The sequence below is a fragment of the Prunus dulcis genome, chromosome 4 (genome assembly GCF_902201215.1).
Source record: "Prunus dulcis chromosome 4, ALMONDv2, whole genome shotgun sequence".
In the NCBI taxonomy this organism is placed as follows: Eukaryota; Viridiplantae; Streptophyta; class Magnoliopsida; order Rosales; family Rosaceae; genus Prunus; species Prunus dulcis.
In genome coordinates, this window is record NC_047653.1 from 9,063,441 (window position 1) to 9,080,151 (window position 16,711).

The 16,711-nt window shown below is 38.4% G+C and overlaps 3 protein-coding genes and 1 pseudogene across 8 annotated transcripts in view; 1 reads left to right on the forward strand and 3 right to left on the reverse strand.

The window, feature by feature from the left end:
• Nucleotides 1–242: 242 nt before the first annotated feature.
• LOC117623904 (ubiquitin carboxyl-terminal hydrolase 15) lies at nt 243–7,816 on the forward strand. Of its 6 annotated transcripts, none has more exons than XM_034354927.1 (14): nt 243–432; nt 1,072–1,510; nt 2,055–2,502; nt 2,593–3,052; nt 3,129–3,277; nt 3,428–3,516; nt 3,961–4,046; nt 4,152–4,332; nt 4,492–4,615; nt 4,748–4,905; nt 5,012–5,096; nt 5,484–5,696; nt 6,607–6,668; nt 6,941–7,816. In XM_034354927.1, exons 2-14 carry the CDS (start codon nt 1,224–1,226, stop codon nt 7,626–7,628), a joined length of 3,030 nt encoding a protein of 1,009 aa, XP_034210818.1. In that variant the 5' UTR covers nt 243–432; nt 1,072–1,223; the 3' UTR covers nt 7,629–7,816. The 6 variants fall into 6 exon arrangements, with proteins under 6 accessions (XP_034210818.1, XP_034210820.1, XP_034210819.1 ...); XM_034354929.1 differs by having other exon boundaries at nt 4,152–4,314; XM_034354928.1 differs by having other exon boundaries at nt 1,164–1,510.
• A 333-nt stretch (nt 7,817–8,149) lies between these two features.
• Nucleotides 8,150–9,563, reverse strand: LOC117623905 (heme-binding protein 2). Its single transcript, XM_034354934.1, has 2 exons — nt 9,176–9,563; nt 8,150–8,810 (listed from the first exon to the last, which is right to left on the reverse strand). The coding sequence occupies exons 1-2, from the start codon at nt 9,430–9,432 to the stop codon at nt 8,378–8,380; spliced, it is 690 nt and encodes a 229-aa protein (XP_034210825.1). The 5' UTR covers nt 9,433–9,563; the 3' UTR covers nt 8,150–8,377.
• Nucleotides 9,564–10,005: 442 nt separating this feature from the next.
• LOC117625282 lies at nt 10,006–10,471 on the reverse strand (annotated as a pseudogene).
• A 5,677-nt stretch (nt 10,472–16,148) lies between these two features.
• The window catches only part of LOC117626238 (F-box protein CPR1-like), an 8,785-nt gene continuing 8,222 nt past the window's right edge, over nt 16,149–16,711 (reverse strand). The window contains exon 2 of the mRNA XM_034357900.1: nt 16,149–16,420. The gene's annotated coding sequence lies outside the window, so the exon portion shown is untranslated. The remainder of the gene's footprint in view (nt 16,421–16,711) is intronic.

Genomic DNA, 16,711 nt, shown 5'->3' on the forward strand with positions numbered 1-16,711 from the left:
TTTTGACCCTGACCTCCCTCCCTAGTCCACCCACAGTCTAGATCCTACGGCTCCAAATCAATCAATCAATCAGCTTTTGTCATTTTTCTGTAACATGGGTCAGGCGGGCCCCGCGTCTGCAGGCTTAGTACCAAATGGGTTCGAGCCACGTGTTGAGGGTCTCAATGAGCACACACTGATTTGGGTTTTTGAGGATGTAGGGGGGAGTTTCTCAGTGTTAAAAAGTGTAGTGTGAAGGGGGTACGAAGTGTGAAGTGAAGCAAAGGGGGGACTGGCGCAGAACAGAGAAAGAGTGTTTGTTTTTGAGCTTACCGTCTGAGGATTCAAAGAATCAAATTTTTTTTCTTTCCAGAAGAAGAAGAAGAGAGGGAGAAGGAGAGGCAGCTCAGAGTGTTTATTTGGTTTTGCTTAGATTTCTTGCTTGTGCATGAGGTATGCTTCTTGCTGTTTCATTTTTTATTTTTCTGTACTTTTTAAATGTTTTCACTATTCGGCACTTGAATCTCAGATTTACATTGCTTGTTCTCTAGTGGGCTCCTTTTTGTTTTCTCATTTAACTCAAATGAGAGGATTTCTTTGCTGTTTTCTGCAATTATAGAAGAGTATGTTTGTCAAAGTAGTGTACTTGGAGAAGTTATTGGTCAATTTGAGTCTACTGGAAGGAACTGGTGGGTCTTGTTAGGGATTTGGTTAGCAGTATTCCATGCTAATGGCAAAGATTGAGAAAACTAGATGGATTTCTTAAATAGGGTTGTCTTAGATTTCCATTTTGAATAATGGGTAAGCTTAAATGGGAGAGATTTGTAGCTATTCACATTGATTCTATTACGGGTCACATTGGTTCTGTTATTGTTTGGACAAGCAATTTTTCTTATATCCTGTTTGTTTTTTTACTTTTAAGTTGAATGAACAAATCTGTTTTAAAATCAAGGCTCAGAATTTAATCAGGTTTTCTTTGATTTGTCTGTAATTATTTATAGTGTTCTGTACTAAAAAGGAAAATACAGTATTGAAATTCTGTTTTCAACCGGAACTACATTTTGTAAAAATATGAATCTGAAAATTTGACAGGTCTGAGTGGTAGTCCCAGTGGAATATGATCTATCTTGCATTTCATGCTGCCAACTCAGATGTCAACTTACTTGAACTTTTCTGACTTGAAGAGATCATCTCCCGGTTAGTGATTTTGACGGGGTATTGGACATGAGTATGCTGGTGAGGACATGCTTGAGCCAAGGGAAGCTGATATACCTGCCCTGTTTCTGGTTTTCGTTGTGCTGCCTTTGGTTGCTTACGTTTTACTTGGAAAATGGAGTGAGGCATCTAAGAAGAGAGAGAGGGTAAGTTTGCTTGCTCAACTGGCTGCAGAAGAAGCACTTAGAGCAGAAGCAATGGCTGTTGCTGATGTTATTCCCCCTGTGTCTCCTTCGAAGAATGGACTTCATGCATGTGCCAGATGCTTTAGTCCAGCTACAACCCGCTGCTCTAGATGCAAGTCTGTCAGATATTGGTACGCTCTAATTTTACAGCAAGAAGACATATAGTCTGTCACTATATTCTTCCTTTTTTTTTTTTCAATAAAAAAATTGCTTCTCCAGTGAAGGAAATTGAAACTTAATTTAAAATTGTAGTATTCCAACCATTGTGATTTATGCACTACAGAATTGGTGGTTATTCATGCAATGAACTTAAGTATTATTTGATAGTGTACCTTAAGCATATTAAGGTTGTGGGAGATATACAAGGACAATATTTGCTGTGAATGGGAACTTAGAATGCAGCACTCACATAAAAATTGAAAAGGGGAAAAAAGGTGTGCAGCATTCAGCTAACTAAAGTCAAGTACCTAATTTTGGTATTTCATCCTTGTGTTGTGTTGTACCAAATTTGGCACAATCAATGAAATAAAGGAGAACACAAAAAATAGAAAGATGCAAATGCTTGTGATACATATTTTTCACTATGAACTGCTTATTAAAAATGATTTCTCATTATGAACTCTAAAGGGGCAGCATGATCTTTTTTCTCTAAATGGTTACACCAATTATGTGCAGTTCTGGGAAATGTCAAATAATTCATTGGAGGGAAGTTCACAGGCAAGAATGCCTACAGTTGGAACCTACTAGTTCAAGCTCATCCCCTAAGTCTCTCTCATTTGGAGAATCTTTTCATGAGAAGTTCTTACTTAATGACAGCATCAATTCTCAGTACTTTGGGTGTAAGATGGAGCAGATTTTGGCTGAGGAAGCACCGGCTGATAATATAATGTATCCTTCTATAAGCACTGGTGTCCCTGCTGCTACGGTTGACTGTGCTTCAGTTGATCCCTCTCAAGTCCCCATGCTGGAGAGAAAGCGGGTTTCCCGAAAATCCAACAGAGAACTGTTCAGAAAAAAAGTTGGAATTGCATTTGATTCTTCTGAAGAAGCATCCTGTGGTTGGACTACCCAATCAACCCCTTCTAATGTTATTTCATCAAAAGATGTTTTTATGGAGCATAAGGTTTGCATCACTTTGCTATTTTGTTATATTTGATCTTTCTTTACTTTTTGTGTTTGATGTCTAATAATTATGCTTAACTGTTGGTTGCAGTTAAAAAATTTTGACTCTCACTTATCAGAGGAAGAAAATCGTAAGAAACAAAGTTTCAATATTTCTGACAATTATATAAAAGGACAAGCTACTTCAAGAAATACAGTGCAGGAGAATGATATGTTTCAAAGTCAACATGGCAACATATATGAATCAAGAAGCAACTCTGGTTTAACATCCTCGTCGTATTCTTCCAAACGCGGAACAGATGTGCATGAAATTGGGTTGGACTTCATTCCGAATGGAGGAAATCCCCTTAAAGGGGAAACAACATCCAATGTTGAAACAGCAGAGTTCAAATGTACTGAAATGACTGCATTGAAGGCCAGTGTAAAGGCTAAAAGAGCTCCGTATTCTCTTGGGACCAAGGTGTCTAAATTGCCCAAATCAACAATGGAAGTCTCTGGAGAGCAGTATTGCTCAGAGATAGAGACGCAGGGACACATTGCTGAAGATTCCAGTCAGTCTAGTAAACCACTACTCTTTAAACATATTTTGTACAGTATAGTTCCTATAATTCTATGTTTGTGATGCAGAAGTAGCTAGAATGAGAGATACCACCACACAGGGGAGCAACGGAATTGCAAACTTAAGGATCATGAAGATGATGGGTCTAAAGAAGCCAAAAACCATAACCAGAGAGGATGCCCCTGAAGTCAATGGTTATCGACACAAAACCAAGAAGGTCTACTCTCTGTTTCATTGAATCCCCATTTCATTTGTTGAATGGACGATCTCCTGAGTTATTTACAACTCCTCCTCCATGAATTATATTATTCTTCTGTGTTCTGAGTTGAATGCACGTTGTCACTTATATATGCTCTTTGACTCTCAGGTCCTGTTCCCTTATGATGAGTTTGTGAAGTACTTTCAGTGTGAAGTCTTTGACTTATCACCTCGAGGCCTTTTGAATTGTGGGAACAGGTAAAGTATGATAGTTTATGCATGGTATTACTAGGTCATGAGCTTAAAAATGGGATCCACATTATAGAAATGAAAACTCCACGTGATCGTGTACATAACCTTCCCGTACTTTCTTGATGTTGATTTCTTATAACGACCTTTACTGTTTTTTTAAATACATAAAAATTTATATACAAATGATACTAGAGATAAAATTTGACTAAAAGATGACTAATGTACTGTGTGGAGATGCAGACTGGTTGTTGATCAGGGGATTCATCTGAATAAAGTCCTAAAACCCAACCATTAATTATTTTATATTTTGGCGTGCTGTGTCTTTGGGTTATTGGGTTTGTAACAGAAAGACCAAGCATTGTTTTATGCACATGAAAGAACGAACATGAGCTTATGTGTTTTCTTTGAATCTTCCATGCCACTTTATTTTATTATAACTTTTTCTTGCAGTTGCTATGCAAATGCCGTCTTGCAGTGCTTAACCTGCACAAAGCCTCTCATTATGTATTTGCTTCGTAGATCACATTCAAGCGCCTGTACTTACCTTTTCTCATATCCCTTTAAATTAGTCAATGAATTTGGATGGTGGTGTTTTGTTTGAATACACATGCGAATCACTTTTGTTTATGGTATTGTACTAGGTTGTGGTAAAGACTGGTGTCTCATGTGTGAACTGGAGCAACATGTGATGATGCTACGAGAAAGTGGGGGCCCCCTTTCTCCTAGCCGAATTCTTTTTCACATGAGGAGTATTAATTGCCAAATTGGTGATGGAAGTCAGGAAGATGCACATGAATTTTTAAGGTCTCTCAAAATTTTCCAGTTATGTGTTTTTTCTTGACACTTATGTTCTGGCATTTGCATCTGTCTCCAACTTTCCATATTATATTCAGTTTTGGAAATTCAAATTAATGAATTGAAAGTTCAGATTTTGATGAAGGAATTTTTGTATATGATGCTGTCTTTATCCCCTTTATCCAGGCTTCTAATTACATCAATGCAATCTATATGCTTGGAGGGGCTAGGTGGTGAAAACAAGGTTGATCCCAGATTGCAAGAAACAACTTTTATACAACATACATTTGGCGGGCACCTCAGATCAAAGGTACTCATTGCATACTTGCACATTCTTTCGATCATGAATCATCTTTCCATAAAACTACTTTTTTTTTTATAAAAAATTTATTCTACTTTTTGCCCACATTAATCATGGATGAATCAATCTTGATGCCACCAGGTCAAGTGTTTGAGATGTCATCATGAGTCGGAACGATATGAAAACATCATGGATCTAACGTTAGAAATATTTGGTTGGGTTGAGTCACTTGAGGATGCACTGACTCAGTTTACCACCCCTGAAGATTTGGATGGAGAAAACATGTACAGATGCGGAAGGTTTGATGACCTTATTTTAGTATTTTTGGATCCCAAATAATGTATAAGTTTTTAGTTTTACAGTACAACTTAAATAACTTACAAACGCATATTATTGGGGAAAAAGGTGTGCTGCATATGTTCGAGCCAGGAAGCAATTGAGCATACACGAAGCTCCAAATATCCTGACAATTGTCTTGAAGAGATTTCAGGTATCAGTATGATTGAGCGTTGAGAGGTGTTTGTGGGTGCCTTCTAAAGCCTATATAACCAGTGATTTTCAACTTTCTTTGGGAACTATAAAAGCTGCTATTGTACCGTATCCAGGTTTTAGAAACTTAATTGATTTGGTATTAAGCAGGAGTGGTAATCAAATTGAATTAATGAACAGCATTTTATGACTATCACTTAAAAGTCACTGAAACACAAATGCAAGTCAAAATTCAAATCCTAGTCATCTTGTGATTCCAACTTCTACCCATAAAAAAGAGTTTCAGGGTTGACACCTTACTGCTAGATAATTGTAGGGCTTCCTGGCATTTTCTTGTTGGCACTACTTTGCTTGCTGGACTATTAAATCATGGCTGGTTTTTCTTCAGGAGGGAAAATATGGGAAAATAAATAAGTGCATCACTTTTCCGGACATGCTGGATATGGTTCCATTTATGACTGGGAAGGGCGACATTCCTCCACTTTACTTGCTCTATGCTGTTGTGGTGCATTTGGATACGCAGAATGCATCTTTCTCTGGACATTATGTGGCATATGTGAAAGACATGCGAGGCAATTGGTTCAGGATAGATGACACTCAGGTAAATGCCTTTCCTCATTAGCATTTCAGTGCAAGGCTTAGGGGAGCTTTTCATAGTGAATGAAATTTCATTTGCCCAAAAAAAGAAAAAGAAAAAAAAAGGGGGTTGATTCCGAATTTACCTACTGAGTGAATGTGTTTTGTTTCTTCCTGCCCATATTTTGATTATAGTTTCACAAAGCCAAAAGACCAACATAATGTTTAGACTTTAATTTCTTTGGTCAGTCATTCAATATTAAAATAATGTATTTGTCATTCCTTCCTTGTCCAATTTTTTATGAAACATTTTGGTTGTTGAGTTTGGGTTTTTAGGCTCAAGGACAATAAAAAAAAGATTGAGATCTACTTCAAATCTATTCTTCCAAACTTACAATATAATTTGGATATTTCTCAATCTTTGAAATGAACAGTGTGGCAATAAGAACATAATGAGAACTTTGCAGAAAAAGAAAGATGTTCTGTTGTCTCATTGAATGACAAAAATTTTCCCCTCAAACACATGATGTCCTCCATTGTTCTTCACATTAATGCTCGTATAGTTGTATACTTAAGAATCCTCAGTTTGCTGAAAATATAAATTGTGTGATAGAGCCTCCATTTATCAATGTCATGAAATTGATAAGACATTAACGCCCTTCAAATGTAAATTATAATTTTGTAGAAGCCCTATTGTTGTAATTAGGTCTGTTGGTCACTATAAATAAAAGGGTACTGCTTTATGAAATTTCTATGTTATACTCACAACAACAATTGACGGAGTGGACCTGCATTTTGTTCCATAAGCAAAAATGGAAAGGAATCTCTCATTTGGGTTTATGCCTTTACAGACAAACAAGTGATTGAAGTGTATGTTTTTTGTTTTATTTTCCTTCAATTAATTGGTCCTAAAGTTGATGAAGCTTCATAAACAGGTTCAGGCCGTTTCAATGAGCCAGGTTATGATGGAAGGAGCATATATTTTATTTTACATGAGGTAAGACTTATTGAGGTTGAAAAAATCCTCTATGATCTCTTTCCTTACCTTTTTCTTTTTGTTGGGGTTTTAATTAGCATTTTCATAATTAGATGTTGGAATATATTAGCATTTGCTAAATAGCACCAACTATGGTAGTTTTGAGAGGGGTTCAGTTGGTGGTGTCCATGCCATGTGGTTTGCAATGGATATTTGCTGTGTGGTTTGTGCCATATATTCATTTATCTACCCTCCAACCTCTGTTCGAATTTTGAAATTTCTTTTGTCCTTAGGTCTTGTCCCCGCCCTCAAAGAGCATTCACTGGAAAATCTATTAGGCAGCAAGTTCCAAACGTTGAAAACCATTGCATGTCAAAAGCTCAGAAGTCAAGGCCAGGTCAAAGCAAACACAGCAGCCAATTTGTTAGCCCGGTGCATTTACCTGATGATATCAGGCCAGAAATCGCAAATGGCTTTGCCAATAGTACCTCCAGTGACATCTTTAGGAGTTCTAATGGGAATGTTTTCCCAATGACAGAAACATATGGTGAGCCCATCGGCGTGGAGTTCTCTGATGCCACATCAAGCGATTGGTCCCTTTTTACAAGTTCTGATGAGGCCTCTTTCACAACTGAGAGTACTAGAGACTCTTTTAGTACAGTAGATTATGCTGATGCAGGCAATATCTCGTCAATTTTCACCACCTTATATGCTCCAGAGTATTCTCGCAGTTCTGTTTCATGCAGAAAATTTTCAAATAGTAGGCCAAACACTAGGTTTGTTTCTAAGGACAAGGGCCTTTTGTTGAATTCGTACTTGTCAACCCATCCCATTGACAGAGTACAGAATCGAAACTATTCAAAACAGGTCAGTGATTCACCGACTGCACACCCTCCAGATAGTAAATGCAGCACTTTTGTAAGATATGGGAGTAACCCAGTACACTTTCTCGGCCGAACGTCTGATCATTGTAAACTTTAATCCATGAGTACAACTGATTAAGTAGGTGATTTAGTCTGGTAGGAGCTATGCCTCAAAATTTTTGTTTTCAATGTATTGTTGATTGGGGCATGTAGTTCGTATTAAAACAAGTAAATGTAACCATCTTCTTTGTTAGCTATCTAATTATCGCTGAAAACTGTAAAGTCCCGGGTTTTCCCTCGCTTCAATCTGTTATTTGAAATATCTTTTCACATAAACAAATTTCTCTCACTTGTAGAGTTCATAAAATCTTGGAATTGTTGGTATTCATGGAGAGTGGGAAAAGTTTGTTTCGTTGTCGTGGGACTTGTTTCCTTCCATGACTTTTGTCTGGCATGGAGGGAATTGATGTCAAATATCGGTTATACTGATTTCAATGGAGTTGCTTATGACCCTTAAAAGCCATTGTTGCGTTGCCAGATATGAACTATGTCGCCACATATAACCAGAAATTTCTTTCGCTAATCGGATATTTGCTGCTTCTAAGCTTCATTTAGTGTTACAAATTAAGGCAACTTGACTAGCCACAATTCCGCACCGTAAAGTAACCTCTTTATTCTGTGTAAACTGTAACAGAGTTTGATACTGGGTAACACAACATTTCTCACTACAAAAAGAAGTAAACTGATAATTAGCAGGTTTTGGGTTTCCCCACCATAAAACTTTAGCCACCTACTCACCGTCACAATGCCTATCTCTACAAGAGATTAGAGGTCTTAAAGCATGGTGGTTTTGTTCTCTTCTCACTCTTATACTGCAACGCCGTCTTCCAAATCGAAGGACAACCAGATCTCATTCACCCTATGATCAAATTCAAATGGGGAATTGTACTGTGCAACAGTATAAACTGAAGTATGATCAGCTGCATGGCTTTTCTCGATGGCGGCAGACCAAACAGTACCTGCAAGACTGGCCTTCAAGGCAGCAGCTTCTTCTCCAACGCTGTCGTCTGATACAAACCCACTGAATTGTCTCACTGCAACATATGTGGTTTTCCATTTTTGGACATGGAGGCCTTCTGCTGGTGGTGGGTTTTCTTGGTTCTTCTTTGGCACATAGAAGCTCACCACAAATGAAGATTCACAAAAGGGTCCATCGCTTGGTGAAACTTCACTGAGCACTGGGGCAGTCATCTCTATTTTCTCTTCGTACTTGTTCTTCCCTTGAATGTACTCAAACAGCCTGTGACAAAAAAACCAAAAACCATCATCAATGAACTCCAAAAATTCCAAAGTTCCCTCATTTCTTCAGTACAATTATTGTGATTTATCAATTATTGTTTCCTAGTGAGAGTAATTTGTACTTCAATTGAATTTGCGGAGAATCTTTGTATGTACTGACTATGTATCACCTCCCTCCCTCTTACGCAACATACATGTGAAAACCATCATATAAAATCTAACAACGAAACTCCCATGTTGTAAAAAAGAGATTATATATAACCGGCATAGCGGCACATACAATAATCATTTCAAATTAAGCCATTCCCATAATAATTCTAGCTTAGCAAGAATACATGAACAATAAAAAAGGAAAAACAAACTTACTGTAAGAAGCCAGTTCTGGTGGCTTCAACAAGAGAGATATCTTGAATAGGAGAAGTGGATATCCATTCACTCGAATTGTATCGACGGACTTCATAGCCATTGCCAACCTCAATTGTGTCAAAGCTTGGGCACTCTATGCTGTTACATGATGGTGGAAATATGGCCAAGCTGCTATGAGTTTGTGGCCACAGACCCAAGTTCAGATGGGAAAGAAGGCTCAAGAAAAATGATAGCTTAAACATGCTAGAAGCAGCCATGGTGGAGTTGTCAAAGTTGTGTGAGTGTTTTTGATATGGGAAAGTTGTATGTATTTGTATCCCCAACAAAGAGATATGGTAATTTTTGTGAGAGGTTGGTACATGTTGCTGAAGAGCATCAACGTCTTCGGTCCACAAGTTTATAGGACTTGTTTGGATGATTTAGGGAAGAATTTAGAAGCAGGAGGTGATGGAGAAATGCCCTCAAGAATATCTTGAATTTACAATTGGGCTCATCATACTTATACACTAGTGGCACTATTGTGGTTCTAGGAATCTTTTGGGGGTATTTACAACTTCTTTTAGAGGTCCATAATTGTACACGTGGCGATATCTTTACCGAATGATATGAAATGCAATGAAATCCAATAGAATTATTTGAGATGTGAACATAAACATGAACTCATAGAAAATGGAGTCTCTTTTATTATTGATGGTGGCCAAATATTGTAAACAACAACATAATTACATTAATGACTATAGCCTAAACATATTCTAAACCCTAGGCATACATGCATGCATGCATGGTATTATTCTAAAGCTGGGAAAGAGTTGATTGAGAGTACGTCCATATTATTTGTTTTGCGCATGCCAGAGAGTCCATGCCCTTGCAGTCGCGTTGTAGGCCTGTAGATCCGTCTTGTAAACGTGGGCGACATCCTTGTCGAGAGGGTCGTCAGGGTTAGGTATAGTCAGCAAGGACATGATTGAGATCAACACCTTAGGGATGGTCAGGGCAGGGGTCCATTCGTTTTTTAGGACGTTGAGGCAAATGCTTCCATTGCTATTGATATTTGGGTGGTACACTTTGGTAATAAACTTCACCTTTGGGGGCTGAAATGGATAACTAGAGGGAAATTCAATATCAAGCTTAAAAAAACCTCCTTCATATGGGCTCTCAGGAGGTCCCATAATTGTGGCATGCCAATGATAAATGTTATCTTTTACCGTATCTACTGCTTTGTACAAAGGGTTACGGTCCTTCTTTAATTATATCTTTAAGCTCCTTTTGAATGCGGTTTTTTGTGCTCGGATCCATGGCTGATCGATTGACGAAACAGTGTATTGCTTATTGCTTACTGATGGGAAGTTGTTTGTACGTTCCAGGGAGCTGCATATTGCTCTAAATTTATAGAGTTTGTACAATAACATGTTTTAAGATGGCATGGTTCAGCATTGATCAAAATGATGGCATGGGTTTAGCATTGATGAGAGACATGTGAGATGGGTTTATAATTAAATTCAAAATTGCCTGATAATTAACATCATTAACTTCCAAGATGGCATGGGTTAGCATTGATCATCAAAATGAATGAAATGGAAAAGTGGACCCTAAACTTGTCTTGATGAGATTGCTTGATTTTACATTTTTCCAATTTTTCCACATAGATAAATTGTACAACACAACTTTGATGTCCATTAGCAGCTAACTTATGCCAATTTGAATGTGAAATTAACCAAATATGCTTTGAGTTCATGCTTCAAAACTTGTATTGGAATGTTTGAGCGATCGATGGAAATGTCGATGCTATTTGTTGCCATTGTTTCTTGGTTTCAAGTTTCAACTAAACCCAATTTATTAGTTTCCTAGATTCTCTAGTTTTTCAAATTCTAGTAAGATTTCTACTTTTCCAGATTTTTCAAGTTTCAAGCCTCTAAGCTAAATGGTGTATTCACTTTGTCACTAAGATAGACAAGTGTTAGGCGTTAGTCATGTTAAGTGGTTATAGCCACGTGTAAAAATCCTAGAGAGCAGTTTTGGATGTAAGGTTGTGATTCTCAGTGATGTAAGAGAATCCAGCTATTCTTTCATATGGTCATAGCTCACACTGAGCTTGCTCTATTTGAGTACAGAGCATGCAATAGAAAAATACACACTGTTTCGATTCAGTCAAGCTCACTACTCTCTCTGTGTTTTCCTTCCTCCTTCAATCTATTCAAAACTCTAACATGGCCTCAGAGCCAGGTTGAGTCTTTTGATCTGGGCATAATCTGTGAGGTCACTGAGCTCAATCGAAGCTCAGCTAAGCATCTGAGAAGAGAAATTGTTTGATTCAGACCAAAAGATGGCTGGATCTGGAAGTTCAGAAGTAAGAACTCCGATCTTCTCCGGTGAGAACTACGAGTTCTGGAGGATTAAGATGGTGACGATCTTCAAATCTCTTGGGATATGGAGTTTGGTAGAAAAGGGGATTTCAACCCCTGATTCGAAGAAGAAGACGACGAAAGTTGAAGAATCATCGGAAGAAGAAGCTGATGCAGAGATGTTTGCTGTGCTCATGAAGGACGCAAAGGCTCTGGGCATTATACAAAACGCAGTTTCTGACCAGATCTTCCCTCGGATTGCAAATGCCGACTCATCTCAAATGGCATGGAATCTACTCTACAGTGAGTACCACGGTGGTGATCAGGTCAGATCTGTAAAACTTCAGAATCTCAGACGGGAATTTGAGTATATGAGAATGCGTGAAGGTGAACAACTAACTGCATATCTTACTCGATTAAATGAATTGATAAATCAAATGAAAACGTTTGGAGAAGTGTTATCAAATGAGAGGCTGGTTCAAAATGTGTTAATCAGTCTTAGTAGAGTGTATGATCCCATCTGTTTGGTGATTGAAAATACAAAGAGTTTGGAGACTATTGAATTGCAGGAGGTTATTGCAATATTGAAGAGTCAAGAGCAACGTTTTGACATGCATAATGTGGACATAGCTGAGAAGGCATTTGGCTCTTTCTCAGTCGATACAAAAGGGCAGAACAAGAATAGTACTCAAACTGGTTCTACTAAGTCTCAGAAGAATTGGAAGTCTAACAACAAACCATGGGAGTCTAGACAGAAGCCACAGCAAGCTGGTGCTGCACAAACCTCAAATGGATCACAATATGTGCATCAAGATGGAGTGAAGCCTCAATGCAAAGTATGCTCTAAATTTCATTTTGGAGAATGTAGATATAAGGGCCAATCTAAGTGCTATAAGTGTGATAGATTTGGACATTGGGCTAGGGACTGTACTGCAAACAAAGGAGTGCATAAAGCAAATAATGCAAGCCAAGTAGAAGTAACAGGGAATCTGTTTTTTGCAAATTGTGCAATTTCAGAGAAGAGTGCAAATGGAGAATGGTATGTAGACAGTGGTTGCAGTAACCATATGACTGGGAACAAGGAGCTGTTAATTGACATAAATTCAAGTGTCACAAGCAAGGTGCAAATGCCAACAGGGGAGCTTGTAAGTATAGCTGGCATGGGTACTTTAGTGCTTGACACAAGCTCTGGTACAAAGTATATCAGAGAAGTCATGTATCTACTTGGTTTGAAGGAAAATCTGTTGAGTGTAGGCCAAATGGATGAACATGGTTATCATTTGGTATTTAGAAGCAGCAAGTGCAGTATCTATGATGGTTCTTCTCTCGAGAATCTCATCATGAAGGTGGAAATGAGGAAAAATAGGTGTTATCCATTGTCATTGCCCTCAAATGACTATGTTGCACTAAGAGCTGGTATATCCAATTCTACCTGGATTTGGCATAAAAGAATGGGCCATTTGCATCTGAAAGGTCTACATCAGCTTAAGGAGAAAGAGATGGTACATGGTTTGCCATACTTGGAGGATGTAAATGAAGTGTGTGGAGGCTGTCAACTGGGAAAGCAACACAGAGAGTGGTTCCCTAAGGATCAAGCATGGAGAGCAAGTACACCCCTTGAGCTTATACACATGGATTTGTGTGGACCAATGCAAAATGAGTCTCTAGCAGGTAATAAATATTTTATGCTGCTCATAGACGATTTTACAAGGATGATTTGGGTCTACTTCTTAAGATACAAGTCGGATGCACTACAACTGTTTTCGAAAATTCAAGTCTATGGTGGAGTTGCAGAGTGGATACAAAGTGAAATGTGTTCGAAGTGATAGAGGGGGTGAGTTCACATCTAGTGAATTCAATAAACTATGTGAAGATGCAGGAATTCAAAGACAGTTCTCCATGGCTTACACACCCCAGCAGAATGGAGTGGTAGAAAGGAAGAATAGGACAGTGGTAGAGATGGCTAAGGCTATGTTACATGAGAAGGAGTTGCCTTATTACTTATGGGCAGAAGCTGTACACACTGCGGTGTACATTTTAAACAGGTGTCCTACTAAGGCTCTTAGAAACAAGACCCCTTTTGAAGCGTATAGCACAAGAAAACCAGGTGTTGCTCATTTGAAGGTATTTGGCAGTGTGTGCTTTGTGCATAAACCAAAAGAAAGTAGAGAGAAATTGGATGCCAAAAGCACAAGGGGAGTGTTTGTTGGATATGCAACATGTGAGAAGGGTTATAGAGTGTTTGATCCTGTCACTAGAAAACTACTACTGTCAAGAGACATTGTATTTGATGAAGGAGCAATATGGAATTGGAAGGAAGCAACTGAAAATTCTGTGGTGATGGTGAATGATGAAGAGCAGCCTAGGAATTCTCAAGTGGAATTGTTTGAAACACCTGTAGGAAATCGAAATTCTGGTTTCATATCTATAGACTCAGTCTCCTATGAAGAATCAAGCAAGGCAAGCATTAGATTGGAAGACACTCAGAACTTCGATCATACTCCATTGAAATGGAGGAAGTTGGATGATATCTTAGCACAATGCAATTTGTGCACAATGGAGGCTGAGAAGTTTGAAGAAGCTGTGAAGGATGAGTCATGGATGAAGGCAATGAAAGATGAGTTGAACATGATAGGAAAGAATGATACATGGGAACTTGTTGACAGATCTATGGATAAACCAGTGATTGGAGTTAAATGGGTGTTTAAAACTAAGCTAAATCTGGACGGTTCAGTGCAGAAAAATAAGGCAAGACTGGTGGCTAAGGGATACTCACAAAAACCAGGGGTGGACTACAATGAAACATTCGCACCAGTGTCTAGATTAGACACAATCCGGACTCTGCTTGCACTTGCAGCTCAGAAGGGTTGGCAGCTGTATCAATTAGATGTTAAGTCAGCTTTTCTAAATGGCATCTTAGAGGAGGAAGTGTATGTAGATCAACTGGAGGGATTTGTAGTGAAGGGTTGTGAAAGCAAGGTTTACAAGCTGCACAAAGCTCTATATGGCTTGAAATAGGCGCCAAGAGCTTGGTATAGTGAAATTGATGGTTATTTTGCTGAGTGTGGTTTCACAAAGAGCCAAAGTGAGGCTACTCTTTATGTCAAAGCAAGAGGTGAAGCAAGCATCTTGATAGTATCCATTTATGTAGATGATATAGTCTACACTGGAAATGATCAAGAAATGATAGAAGACTTCAAGAAGGACATGAAGGAGAAATGTGAAATGACTGATCTGGGGCTCTTGCATCATTTCTTGGGAATGGGTGTAATTTAAACACCAACAAACATATTCATTCATCAGAAGAAATATGCAACAACTCTGTTAAGCAGATTTGGTTTGAATGAGTGTAAGCCGGTATCTATTCCACTAGTTACCTCAGAGAAACTAAGTAAGGATGATGGAAGTGGATTGGCAAGTGAAGAGCAATACAGAAGGATTGTTGGAAGTCTGCTGTACCTCACAGCTACTAGACCCGACATTATGTTTGCAGCTAGTTTGCTTGCAAGGTTCATGCATTGTCCCACTAGCAAACATCTTGGAACAGCAAAACGTGTTCTTAGATATGTAAAAGGAACTCTAGATTATGGTCTAGAGTATGTGAAAGGAAAAGAGGCAGTCCTAATTGGCTATTGTGACAGTGATTGGAGTGGTTCTGTGGATGATAGTGAGAGCACCTCTGGATATGCTTTTTCTTTTGGTAGTGGAGTGTTTGCTTGGGCCTCAGTCAAGCAAATTGTGTTGCACTCTCTACTGCTGAAGCAGAATACATCAGTGCCTCTGAAGCAACAACACAAGCTATTTGGTTGAGATTTGTCTTAGAAGATTTTGGAGAACTTCAAACAGAAGCTACACCTCTACATTGTGACAACATTTCAGCTATTGCCATTACAAGGAATCCTGTGTTTCATAAAAAAAAACCAAGCATATCGATCGAAGGTATCATTTTATTAAAGATGCTTTGCAAGAAGGAACTGTGGATCTGATTTATTGTCCCACAAATGAGCAGTTGGCAGATATCTTTACAAAGGCTTTGGCTAAGGATCGTTTCTGCTATCTCATAGAGAAACTTGGTGTGAAATCAGCTCACAACTTAAAGGGGAGTGTTGAAATGTAAGTGGTGAGTTGATAAGAATGTAATTAGGCTTCTAAGCTAAATGGTGTATTCACTTTGTCACTAAGATAGACAAGTGTTAGGCGTTAGTCATGTTAAGTGGTTATAGCCACGTGTAAAAATCCTAGAGAGCAGTTTTGGATGTAAGGCTGTGATTCTCAGTGATGTAAGAGAATCCAACTATTCTTTCATACGGTTATAGCTCACACTGAGCTTGCTCTATTTGAGCACAGAGCATGCAATAGAAAAATACACACTGTTTCGATTCAGTCAAGCTCACTACTCTCTCTGTGTTTTCCTTCCTCCTTCAATCTATTCAAAACTCTAACAATTTTGTTGTAGAAATTTCATTTTATCGCCATAATTCCTGTCTGATTTCATTTTGACCCCTTCTTCTGGTAGCTTGTATAATTTTGCCACCTTTGTCGCTTAAAAGTGAACTCTACTGTCAATCGTTGAGCTCAGGAAAAATTACACTAAAAAATACGAGAAAACTGCAGAAGCATCTAAAGACAAATGAAATTAGTAACTAGATAGATACTTCCATAGTTCCATTATAGTTTTTCAAAAGCTGAGGAATAAATAGTCCAACAACTACTACAGAAAGCATACCAGCACTACAGATAACAAGTTCCATACACCACCACATCAGGCATACAACACTACTGCCCTACAAATCTGCAACACAATAATCAAGAAAACAAAAATATGTTAGCATATGAGATAACAAGAGAATGGAGTTACTGCGCATCAGGCACGTCGGGTAGAGGACGTTGCGGCACTACAAATCTGCAACAAAAGAAAACAAGAAAAGTACTAGGTTAATCAATGCTTAAGCACGAAACTTCCTCTTCATGCTTACATGAATGAAAGCTAGATTGTAAAAGGGCCTATTTTACAAATGAGAACCATTGGACATGGAATTAATGAATGAACTATTGCACAATCCTATTACAGCAGCAAATTAAACCACGTAAATGAATACGCAAACTTCATAACAGTAGCAGCAAGCATCATCAGTCCACCGACTAAAGTTATACTAAGTTGTCACATAAGTCAAAAACTAAAAGAACTCATAAA

What these genes read in the sequence shown, in the direction of transcription:
- LOC117623904 (XM_034354927.1), top strand. Translation starts at nt 1,224, where the DNA reads ATGCTTGAGCCAAGGGAAGCTGATATACCTGCCCTGTTTCTGGTTTTC. An exon ending in ACACATTGCTGAAGATTCCA is followed by an intron (nt 3,053 to 3,128) that starts GTCAGTCTAGTA and finishes TTTGTGATGCAG; the next exon opens with AAGTAGCTAGAATGAGAGAT. An exon ending in TCAGGATAGATGACACTCAG is followed by an intron (nt 5,697 to 6,606) that starts GTAAATGCCTTT and finishes CTTCATAAACAG; the next exon opens with GTTCAGGCCGTTTCAATGAG.
- LOC117623905 (XM_034354934.1), bottom strand. Translation starts at nt 9,432, where the DNA reads ATGGCTGCTTCTAGCATGTTTAAGCTATCATTTTTCTTGAGCCTTCTT. An exon ending in ACCAGAACTGGCTTCTTACA is followed by an intron (nt 8,811 to 9,175) that starts GTAAGTTTGTTT and finishes TTTTTGTCACAG; the next exon opens with GCTGTTTGAGTACATTCAAG.